Source organism: Passer domesticus, chromosome 4 (assembly GCF_036417665.1).
Source record: "Passer domesticus isolate bPasDom1 chromosome 4, bPasDom1.hap1, whole genome shotgun sequence".
Lineage (NCBI taxonomy): Eukaryota > Metazoa > Chordata > Aves > Passeriformes > Passeridae > Passer > Passer domesticus.
The window spans coordinates 47765581-47778122 of NC_087477.1; the positions used below are offsets into that span (position 1 = coordinate 47765581).

Genomic DNA, 12542 nt, shown 5'->3' on the forward strand with positions numbered 1-12542 from the left:
GTGAAATGGAGAAACCCATTTTCTTGAGTTCTTTTGTATCTTGTTAAACAATATAGCAACTTGAAAAAAAGCAAAAAGCATCCTTCAGTTGCTGACAAGGGAGATGTTTAGTTGAGGGACCAAAGGCAGTTCAGATTTCTTCAGAGCTAAAGAACTTGCACTGCAAAACTCTTGCTCTTTCCCGGAGAGTTTGTCTGTGCAACTCGCCATCCCTTTCTAAGTCCTGTTTCAGGCTCACTGCACAGGTGAAACTATTGTGTACACAGAGTGAATTTCCTGAAGTCCAGTCCCTGTAGGGGTCACAGCGCTCAGTCAGCATTGAGATGGTGCTGTCTGAATGCTGGTTTTACAAAGTGACGCACGAGAGCATTCTATTGAATTCCCCTTATGCTGAAAGGATGTTAGAGCTGAAAAATTGCCATGGTACAATGTGAGGGAGTTAAGGGATTTATTAAAAAGAAATCCCAGCAATCCAAACAATACTCTCAGCAGTTAAACTGGAACTTCTAATGGCACCAGTACAGTGGTTTGTTTCCTATTTCCTCTCAGGGCAATGTTGCCATTCCAAAATATGAGCCACAGCAAGACTTCCATTAGTTTTTGTCTATCATATGATATATGGATTTATATATATCCTTTTGCTAGATAAATTTTAGGGGTATATTTATTTAACTATATTATGCTTGCAAAAGTCTCCTGATACATTAGACTTGTAAATGCTATCAGGTAAAGTAGCTACATGTAATTAATATTTTTAAAGAGTAATGGCATCAAAATGCAAATAGATAACAGGAAACCAGCTGTAAACTCTACTACGCAGCTTTCTTTGTTTCCTGCAAACTTGCCATTTAAATAACTGCTTTTAAGGAAAGAAGCTAGCACAGGAATAAAAATCATAAAAGTAAACTTTATCCTGCTTTTGATAGTTTAAATAGTTTTTCATTTTTGGATCCAAGTGATTCACACCAGCTGTGCTCATAACTGAGAAGGGTCCAAGTTTAATTGAAGTGAATCTGTCTGGGTCTGACTTTAAAGAACCAGTTACTGCTTCAGAGTTGATTATTTTAGAAATTTGTGCTTAAGAATCATGATTAATGCTGTCGCAGCCGGTTTTCTACCTTATGCTTCTGACTTTAAAACCCAAGCAATTTAATATTACTATTAGAACATTAGCCTTGTTTGAACTCAAAAATTATTGTAATTAATGTGTTCATTTTAATGACATGAAAGGTTAGATATTTTGATAACCTGATATATTTTTATCAGGAGGTATTAAGTTCTTCAGTGCTTTTATGTGTGAACCTCTGACTTTTATCATATTAAAATATGACAGCAGTATTTTCTTAGAATATGTTTGCAAAAGTGGTAGTAGAAGAATAAACAAACTAGACTGCAGTTTAGCGTTATGTAACATAAGTTGCCTTTAATACTAAAACTTAGAAATGTAGCCCATGCTAACAGAATGTGATGGATTTTCCTCAGTATTTCAGGGATTTGTTGGAGAGCACTGAGCTCACGACACTTTGCCCTGAATAGCCAGCATTCTCAACTGACCCAAAGCAGATATTTTCAGCATAAATCTTTGTCAGCCAGGATTTCTAGCACCCTTTGCTAGAAAGACTGATTACTTGAAGGTAACTGGTCGTGGTTGGCATTTCTAACTTCTTGCTTACAAATCCAAAAGCCTTTGAAAACCAGTTTAAGGATGGCTTAGCAACAAGATCTGCATCACGTAGGTTGGCAAATATTTGTCTGTCCTAGAAAAAAGAAACTCTAACTGAGCATGCTGAGACAATTTCACTCGGAGTCACTAAGTGCCATCCAGTTCTGTGCAGCCAGTGGTGAAAAATCGGTAAGTGAGTATGGGTGACTCCAGAGTTCATTTGGTTTACAAACTTCAGATATGGAGGGCAAAGCTTCACTATTACACAGGCATGGGATTTTTCTAGGGCTTTCAGGGTTTCCTAGTAGAAGGCTGATCAGATGTTGTGTCCCCAGAACTGCTGTTCGAGTGTGTTTTCTCATAACTTTGAGAGCATTTCTAGCATGGATTTCGTACATGCCTTTTGTTCTGGACAGTTTAGTGATTTAAACCTGTAATTAGCAGAGCTAAAATTTTCATGTTATTAGCAATGAATCTACATTTCATGTACTTGCAATTGTACTTTTTGATTCTTAATTTTTATAAAAATACTAGCTTTTAGCAGAAAGAATCAAGAGGGGGGGGAAAAAAAGAGCTCTCAGAGGATAATCTTGCTTAGAAGCAAAAAGTAGTTTTTACCTTTACCCAGAAATTTGGAGTTTGGAAAGGGGAAGTCAGCTTACCAACTACACATTGTATGGGGGTTTTTTTTCTGGGTGTTCTGTGGGGGGGTGTTTTGGAGTATTTTCCCCCTTATTGCCTATTGTGAAGATCTACAAGATTTGAAAGTGCTTTGAGAATTTCTTTGCTCTGGGCCTTTGATGCAGTCCTTTGACCTTGTGTGAATAACAATAACTTAGTAATAGGTGTTAAAAGACTTCCCAAAAAATGAAAGGGGAACTTTGTAAAGTGCAGAGTAACTACAACTACATTCTTACACAAGCGATACTTTAAAGACAAAAATCCACATCCTTCGTGTGTTGAAGGATAAGGCATTTTTGAACCTGTTCAGTTTAATCTCCATGAGCTACTTGCCAGGCAGTCATATCGGAACACTGCTGAAAAGAGAAATGTTAAGCTCCAGATGTCTGATATACTTCAAATGTTTGTCAAGAACTGAATTCACTGTTTTCTCACAGGGTTTAGAAAAATAACTTCATTTATCACAGTAAAGTTTCGATATTTGCACTGAATAAACTGGATATGGCTACTGCCATGTTATGAGGGTTCCTCTGTAATAACATGAACCACTTATATATGTATATATTTACTTGTTTGTTTATTCTTTTCACAGACACTACCTTTGGGGCTGGGAGATGGACAGCTTTTTACCTGGACTGATGGCCTGAAAAGGAAGGACTGGCATGATTATGAAAGCATTCAGAAAGATGCTATGCGTTCAGGTATACATGAGTTCAGAACAAATTGAAGTGGTTTGTTTACTCATTCTTTCTGTCTCTGTTTGTTCCTTTGAGTCCTTTAGGAGGCATTCCTAATAACTTTTTTTTGATTATAGCAATGTCACAAGGTCATCATGTCCTGAATTGAGAGGTCAAACCAAGCACAAATATCTTCTCTGAAAGTAGCCAAGTGACAATGAGTGTCCTGCTAGTAACTATATAATGATTGTACAACCAGCAAAAATGTTATCAACAAATTATTTTCCATGTTGAAGTCAGTTGTCAGACTGTGACCAAATAGAGTGTTGCTTTACAGAAGGACATATGTTACAAATATGGCCAAGTTGTCTTTAGATCAATGAACAAAACCTGAGTTCAATAACCTATAGTGCCAAGAGCCTTTGACACATCTACATTGTCAAATTCCAATCCTTTAGTCTTGCTAAAGCAACCTCATCTCATTCCGACAGTCTACAATTATTTTATAATGGCAGAAAATTGTGTTTGCAAATAGACTGAAGGACACTTTGTTGCAGTGAGTAATGTAATTTTAATGTACCTTCACATGCTGCATCCCCTACGTGCAGAGAGTATGGTTCGTGTTCCTCTTTCTGTCATCAGAGCATGTTCAGATTTGAGTTCTTCTTTTACAACATAATGTACAACTATTCAACATAAGATGAATTAAATTAGAAGGAAGGATGAGAAACAGCAGTTGAATTACACTTTAATCAGTGTTTCAAAGTCATTATTTTATAAAGGCCAATCTACTATTGTAAAACAAATTATGCTGTCTTGATCCCACTGTCTTGAGACAGCCAAAACCTCCCCCAAAATATCTCTATAACTGAATCTCGTTGACAGATTCATAAGACTTGGTAGGTACTTAATTTTGCAGGAGCCTGAGCTAGTAAAGTATTGCAAGTGTATGTTAATTTTTTAAGCTATTTTTCCCTTTCTCTTTTGAATCTTGATTACTTACTAAAGAAATTATCCTTTCCTCCCACATGTGCTTAGGAGGTAAAAAAGACAGGGAGGGGAAGAAAATTATTCTCGGCAATTTGGTAGTTGTCAGATCAATAATTGCTGTGTTCCAAATTGCTATATGTAAAGTGACAAATATGTAAGAGAGAATGTACAAAGTAATAGCAGCATGTGTGTGGAAACTTGCATATATGTGGAGAATATCATTGCTGATTGGAATGGACGTGCATGGATGCTTTGACAATGTACTTTTAATTTCTAAATATGGACCCCATATGTTTTGGACAATAACGGTAGTGTGGATAGATAGAAGGTAGGAGACTAGAGATAGTGGTGAAAGTAATCTCACCCCTAAAGAGTTACAGCTGTGCTAATTATCAAGCATTAAGAACAAGCCTGCCCTTAATAGGCCACAGCTGGATCCAGTTAAGAGGGGTATTATAAAAGAGCAGGTTGGCTGGTCGAGAGGGGAGATGGAGTTTGTTGGCTGTGCTGAGAAGGTGGAGTCAGTGCTATGAGGAGCTGCTCATGAGATATCATAGAGAAGGTATGAAACCTTTACAATAAGACAGCAACATGGTAGTATTTGTGATTGTCAGATGGCTAGCTTAAAGCATTGTCAATGTAATGCAAGCCATTGCATGTAGTCGGCTGAGAAACTGAAAAAAACATGTTATTTAGCTTTGTAGTTCCAGTCCTAAACCTAACATGATAACTGTAGTAGCATGTGAATATTATAAGGTATTCTGACTTATTTACATTTTTTTAGTTTTACCATTTGCTGAGTTTGACGTTTTAGAGATATCTTTTAAATAATTTATATTTTTCATCACTAGTCAATAGATGAAATTACCTTTTAGTGGTCTTCTCTTTGAAAATCACAATGTGGTAAATAAAAATGCAAAGCTAGAGCCTCTAAATGCACTCTTTTTGGATATACTATATAATTTTTCTTCCTAATAACATTAGCTGAAATACACTATTAGTTAAAAATCTATCTGAAAGCATGATGTGAAAGGGCTTCTCACGACATTTCAGAAAAGGCAGTTAATGCTTGTTGAAAAGAAGAAAGGAGTGAAGTATTTTTTAAATCCAATCTAACTGTTTATCTGTAAAGCTTACAATTTCCTAAGCACTGAGAATGTGGATTTCATAATTTCTAATTATAGAGAGGTACTAATTTCATGTAGTACTACTACTACTACTAGTAGTAGTTTCATGACTACTATTGTTTCACGGACAAATATTTTGATTACTTCTCATTCAACCAATTAAAACCTGTTTCTGGATTTCAATAGTCTTCCCTCTTGAAGTCAAGAGTAAGCCCTTTTGCAAGGCATGCAGAAGAAAAAGGTATTATTTCTATTTATTTTAAGTGTTTCTTACTTCACATTTTGTTAACATGGTGATGCTACTTGAGAAGGTACTTGAAAGGAAGGATGGAGAGTCAAGGCTTTAAATGTAGCCAGAACTTAATTTAAAAGCACTTTCAGAAGGCTTTGTAAAGACTTCCAAACCAGTTGTAACAATATTAGTTGGTTAATCTTGATAGAAAAATTCAAGAAAGGGAAATGCTGTTGGGTTGCAGAAGGTCTAATTGTTGGTGGAACAGGGAAGTTACCTATTTAGTTGACAGTTATCCAAGCCCTGATTTACGCAATGTCAGAAAGGAATATATAATGACTTAAATACACTTTTTATCATCTTATCAGTACAGAATAGATGTAGTGAAATGAAAATTAAGTTATTCAGTCAACCCAATCACTTCCATTCTTCTCTGAATATTACTGTCATTAGCTCAAAACTAGTGACTGAAATACAGCAAAAGGAAAGCAAAAGTTAACCCTAAAATAAAGAACAATTCTTAACAAAACAGTTGTGATAGATACTTTGGAAGGAAGGAAGGGAAAAAAAAGAAGTTTAATTGCTTCCATTTTCTAAAGTGAGCCATTAAGTCAATAACATATAACAATGGAGTGGGAGGGAACAAAATAAGCTAATCAGAGAAACTGACTTCATTGGAGTTTATAAGTCATGCCAGCTTTTTGACATGAAATCAGAATTTAAAATAAGACCTGTTTCTATTAATTTCTTTTCCTTTGGGAATACAACTGATGACATGCCTTGATGAATAATATACTTAATTTGCATTAAAAATATGAGAACTGTAAACAAATGCAAATCCTACATCTGTCAGTTTTTGTTTTGGTGACTAATAAACAATGTATTCTGTATATCAGAAGAATGGTCTTGCTTTGGGTTTCGGAGTGGTGCATGAACGCAGCCTGCGTAACAATGACCCCGGTGGCTCCCGGTGTGTGTTTTAGCCCAGCTACAGCAATGCCTGCTGTGTCAAATCCACCTGTATCTCCACAGAGGGTAGAGATCCTGGATGCTGAGGCTCCTGGCTTTGCCATGAATCAGTTACTGTAGTTGCCATTTCTTTTATCAGAGGCTTCCCTACTTCAGTTGTATATAGAGGACTCTCAGGACATTTCTACCAAGAGGTTAATTTCAGGGTCATGGCAGCTTCTGTGGTTCTGATAGCACTGGTTTCCCATGGTTTCTGTGCAGAACTAGGGGTCTGAGATCCCTCAATGCCCCCATCATAGATGAGATTCACAGGAGAGAGCCATGGAAGCCTAAGGTAGTGATTCAGAAGCATCCATGAGAAGACATGATGTTAGTTTCACCTCTATCTTTATGTCCTGGGTAGTGAGACTGGACGTCCTCAAAAATCAGTCAATATCATTGTTTCTTAATTTTTGAAAGTTATTTCATCTGTTTCACTCAAGAAATTCTCAGCTTTATCATCAATTACGAGTAGTAGCAGAAATTATGAATTACAGCTCTTCTCAGGCAAGAGGCAGGATTCATATGTGTGATTTCTGGGCTTTTAAAGAAGTGCAGATTGAATGTTTATGTTCAAGTACGGTGCTGTTTCTGATCATAACTTATTTCTAACTACTAGTGATAACTTTTCCAATGTAAAGTACTACAAAAGGGTAATAGATTGAATACAAAAAGAAAAAAACCAAGGTTTTATTTCTGAAAGCATCTAATCAATTATATCAGTGATATTAATAGCTGATAGATATATTTAGACTATATACTGCAAGTGGGTTTTGTTTTCAGTTTTTATTCTTTAAATGCAGTCTTTAATTTTTTCCCTTTATAATGCTTTGGAGGTATTTTTGTCTGATTGCATGTGTATGCTGAAATGATTACATTCTATGAGGTGGATTGAAAATTCAGTGTAATAAACTAATTTCTGAGAGAATGGTAAAATATAAGAAGCTGTGTTAATATAAATAAAAACCTTTGTCTTCAAAAGAAATCAGCTAAGGAGTAGAATAAGTAGCTGTCAATATTTTTATGCTTGACTCTTGAGCCATTTTGGTTTTGTCTGCTAATAAGATCTCAAAGGAAATACCTTTTAGAAGGTACTGTAGCACTGAGTGTCTATTCCAGCAGTTACTGAGCCATTTGCAGTCTTTGTTCCTCCTATTTGTACATTTAAATAGCATGTGGAAGCTTTCTGGGGAGGCAGGGAGGGAATGAAGGTTGTAATTCTTTCCTGTATTCAGTATTGTCTTTACCTTTCTTCTTCAAAATGTTACCTTGACTGGGAGAAGGGGATTTTAAAGACCTTGACCTTTATGTGCCTCAGTGCAGGCCTTTCATAGAGATTAGTTCTATAAACAAACAGACAGTATGTTTTATAGTTTTACAAACATTCATACAGATTAGTTTTATAAACAAGCTAAGCAGAGATATTGAAAAATAAGTGACCTGTACATGTTTGTGATGACAGTGGAAATAGATTGGAGCTCTGTGTTCTTGGGGTAGAATGTCAAAAGAAGGCAAAAGATATGAGCACTTTTGTACAGCAATAACAGGTAGTGAACAGCTGAAATACGACTTCAGTGGCACTTAAATTGTGCACTGGTGATGCTTTTCCATCACTTCTGCTCAAATATTTGGTTAATCCTTATAATAATTTTGAATAGTACCCATTCTTAAATTCAGAAGAACTTGTCAGTGCCAAAGCGTTTCTAGAAGATATGATACAGAATGATACAGAAAACAACATTGATTGCAATTCCCTATTTGCTATGAAAAAAATTAGCTCTGTGATACTTATCTATATAAAAGTAATAAAATTTGTGCAAGAAAATAAATGTATACTAAAATACTGATTTACTTATGCCATATTTCATGTGGAATTATGCACTGGAATTTTTTAAGCATTATATATTAAACAAGTTTACTAAATTTAATTTAGGTCTTTGAACTTGCAATTCCTTTAGAAGGAATTTGAGAATTTGCAGTATAATTGGAACTGTAGTGGTAGCCAAGGTCTCAATAAGCAGTCATAACTTAATTGTTCATAGCATTAATCATGAATATGCTTCATGCAGTTTACAATGTATTGTTTGTAAAAGAGAAAAATGTTCATCAGTTTATCTTAATGCAAGTCTAACATGATTAAAAAATTCTGAACAGTAATGTTAATCATGGCTTGTCAAGTAGAGAGCACATAAAGGATGTATAATATGAAAGATGGATGCAATCTTCTGCAGTTACATAAAGTGTTTCACATATTAAAATGCATTTGCACCATAAATAAAGTGCTGCAGACTGTGATCTGATTCTACCACTTGTAATGGTCTGGATGTCCTATTGAAAACAGTGAGATCAGCCTGGAGCTGGGTGCCAAGCATGATAAAACTATTATACTCTAAAATACTGATTTGGAAAGAGAAATTGTTTTTTTCACTAGTGCCTTCTTTAAAAGTTTAAACCCTGGTAGTTAGAAAATACAGTTTAATGTTTTGGTTTTTCATCACAAGGCCTTAAGGTTTTCTGTGGGTAACTATGGGCTGACGTCCTCAGATTGTGAAATGGCATATCACAGTATTATTTAAGCAGGAGCTTGGGTACATATTTTCACTGGCTCTCAAGTTACAACTTAAAACAGTTACACTGCAGAAGCTAGGAAGTGTAAGGCTACAGTTGTATAGAATTTGCCTCTGTCAGAAATCTCTGTGCATGCTAAAACTAACTCTTGCCACTTAAATCTACTCATAAAAACAGTGTATAGGTGGCTGTAAGTCAGAGCCAAGCTTGTATTTTAAAGCACAAAGTCTCTGTTGCCTTGGCCAGATATGAGGCCCTATTTGTGGCTGAAGTAAATGTGATTCTTTCCCTGTTCTTCCCTGTCCCCACCCCCTGCCACACACACACTTTGGAAACTCCTCAGTTAAACCATTTAAATGTAACTGGAAAGCTAATTTTTAAGAGCTACCAGGGTGACCAAGGAGGGGGAAGCAGAGTTGATAATATGACTTCTGTTATTTGGAACACTGAAAATTATCTTCTGCATGCTTTTCTGTGCTAGGACTTAGCATGTTGATTTTTACCTTAATAGGCAGGAAGAAAATTGCATTTCCAGAAACTTGGCAAGAACTATCTATTGACTCTCACTCTTATCAGTGATACATATTCTCAAATGAAACTAGTATCCAGAATTCAAGTGCTCTCCTAGAAAAATTATTAAAGTTGCTAGGTTGTCATCTTTCACTGTATTCTCATCTGTGTGGGGATATGAGGTTTCAAATCCTTAACACACCAAAGTTTACTCTCTAGTACCTTCTCCCATTGTATTTGAATGTTGATCTGAGTGCTTACACGATTTTAAAAAAGAAAGAAAGAAGCCAAAGCAAGAAGAAAATTTGAAAATTAAACAGTTGCCATCTGTGATAGTCCCAAGTATAGTATTTCTTCTTGTGTATAGCGGTGAAGACCTGTCTTGAGGGACTTGCATCAGTAATAGTGATCAAGAGCTGATATGGGTGAATGTGTTTAACAGACAATACTTGGGGATTTACTAGAGTTGCTGTCTTAAAAAAGAGGAAACCTGACTAGAAGTTTGTGTTTGGGGTTTATTTGGGAGGAAGGGTATGAGAGGACCTCTCAATTAAAATGGATCTTTTAATTTGGCATTTGCACTCTAGAATGATGGTTCATTTTTTGGCTGTTAAGACATCTTTCTCTTTGTGCTTAAACATTTTCAGGGCTCTCTAAGTAGTATTTAGTAGGAGTTCTTTGTAGGTACTTGGCTGTTTGGTTTTATGTATGGTTGTTTTTTAGAGAGAGAAATGTTCTGTGGTAATTCTGGAAAAGGAATTTTATCTGCATAGTCTTCAAAAACATGAGGCTCAGTTGCAGAGAGAGTTTGGAACAACCAGACAGCTTAGAGACCTTCGGGGTGGACCTGTCCGTGTATAAGGAGGAGGAGAGCTCTGTAGACCATCTAAATTGATCTTATTAGCTCTTGTGATGGGTGTAAAAATGATCAAGTTTGTCAGTTCAGGGCAATTATTGTTTGACTTAGTGCAACAAAGAAATATCTCTTAGTTTGCTGTGAAAACTCAAATACAGAGAAGGCAGCAGGAAGCAGGGGACATGGTTACATTCACAAGAACGTTTTTGGAGTCTTGTTTTCAGCCTTCTGGTCTTCAAGAAGCCAACAAGATGCTTGGATTCCTGAAAAAAATAAACTAATAAATAGCACCTGCTTTCCTGTTATAGCTCCTTTCTTTTGAGGATATGAATTAAGTTTGCAAGTACAAAAGTCTTGTATAGTTATCTCAATGCAGTTTATGACTGAAATATGTGTAAGGTGACTTTCTTTTCCTTTCTGTTTTCATTAAATAAGCTGACAGAGGAAATTTATTGGACTGGTGAGACCATTTGTCTGACATCCAGTGAATATATGTGAAAAGGCAGAGATGTATGATTATTTTGCTATAATTTGCTTTATAGACACTAGCTCATCAAATTATGCCCTGTAATCACTGCTTCTCAAGAAACAAAGCTACCTTTTGGACGGGATTGTGTAACACAAAGTTGTCTGCTCTGCGTGCTTGTAGTGAAGTGTTGTCTAGTGTTGCCCTCCTCCTAATATAAAGAAAGTAGGAAAAGAAATCACATTTCTAGGCATTTTGTTCTGCCAACCTGCGTAACAGTTCTACTGGCTACAAGGTAGAAAACGTTTTTGCCTTTTTTTTAGGCAATCTTGATTAAAAATTCTGCAGGTGATGTTGAAATGTGAATACTAAAACTTGCCAGGAGTTTCAGTGGAAAAATGCTCAGATTAAACAAAACATCAAGATAGATTTTTAAGTTTCATTATAGGTATTCTCAAAACATGGAAACAGTCTTTCTCTTGAAATTTCTCATGAAATGGTTTACATTTTTATATTTTCAAAAGATAGCTGAAGTAATTTCAGGTTACCCTGACCATTACTTCTGTTTTACATGCTGAGTAATTGGATAGCTTGTATGTGTTTTTGAAACTACTGTAAATATATATGAGGTTACTGGTACTTTTACTTGCTTATTGCATTTTTTTTCCCATGCTAGTTTATAAAAGATGTGACTGATCTGAAATACAGTGAATACAGGTGTGTAAAGTGGAGAAGGAGTAGTCTCCAGAGGACAAGTTGCAAACTCTCTAAAAGGATACTGATTCTGTTTTCCTCCCAGATCTTGAAAACTTCAAGGATGTTTTCATTGAGAGAATAATCTATTCCTAATATTGTCATACAAACAGAAAAGAAGCCTCTAAATAAATAACATTCGTTTATTTGGATTTTTTTCTGTATATTTTGTACCCAGCTTTAACTAAAATGGTTATACTGGAAAGAAATCCAAACTTCATATACCTCACAAAAAGAGTGCAAACTGTGAGTAAAGTTCTGGAGGGCTGACATTTTAATTAGCTGTTGTTAATGAGTAAGTTAAGCAAGTTACTAACATACTGCTGCTTCAGCCTGGTATTCAAATGACTTTTCCCCCTCAGTTTATACAATGAACAACTTTTTAAAATCTGTAATAAGCAGTGGTAAAGATCATGTTTTCATCTTTTTTCTTCTTTTTTGGACACTCCTGAAGTCATATATAGAGATTTAAAGACCCTGAGCATTTCTTGGCAATAAGATAATTTTTCACCAATTTGAGCATCTTTTACCCATGACAGCAGTTAGTGATTGATCTCTCCCTACCCATATCTCAACCCATAAGCCTTTTATTATATTTTGTCTCCACTGCCCAGCTGAGGAGGGGAGTGATGGAGTGGCTTTGGTGAGCACCTGGCATCCAGCCAGGGTCAAATGGCCACAGTAGAACATCAGTTCCTAATCCAGTCCAAGTTCTTTGTCGTAATTTCTCGTGCTATTGTAAAGGTGTTGGTTTACTACTTAAGCAGGTACAGGAAAAATTAAATATATGCAGAAACACTTTCTCAAAGTTAAATCATATGACATGCAGAGATGAATTAATAGCAAGAAAATAGACAAAGTGGGTTTTTTTCTTCTGTGGAGAATGTGAGGTGTGGTGATTTTTTATTTCTGCTTTTCTAGTGTTAAATTTACCTGACAAATTTAGTGGTGTAATTTCTGGTAATATATGTGAAACAAAAGCTACAATTAAAGTAAGTCTCTGATTTACAT

At 35.8% G+C, this 12542-nt stretch overlaps 1 protein-coding gene across 7 annotated transcripts in view; it reads left to right on the forward strand.

The window, feature by feature from the left end:
• The window catches only part of GALNTL6 (polypeptide N-acetylgalactosaminyltransferase like 6), a 436298-nt gene that overhangs the window by 157206 nt on the left and 266550 nt on the right, over positions 1 to 12542 (forward strand). For 5 of the 7 annotated variants that reach the window (XR_010361204.1, XM_064417705.1, XM_064417706.1 and 2 more), the window contains one exon: positions 2937 to 3045. Coding sequence is in view for 6 of the 7 variants with exons in the window: in XM_064417705.1 (XP_064273775.1) it covers positions 2937 to 3045 (109 nt within the window). In the remaining variant the exon portion in view is untranslated. Of the gene's footprint in view, positions 1 to 1762; positions 1853 to 2936; positions 3046 to 4476; positions 4574 to 12542 lie in introns of those variants that run through there. The other 2 variants (XM_064417709.1, XM_064417711.1) reach the window with 2 other exon arrangements.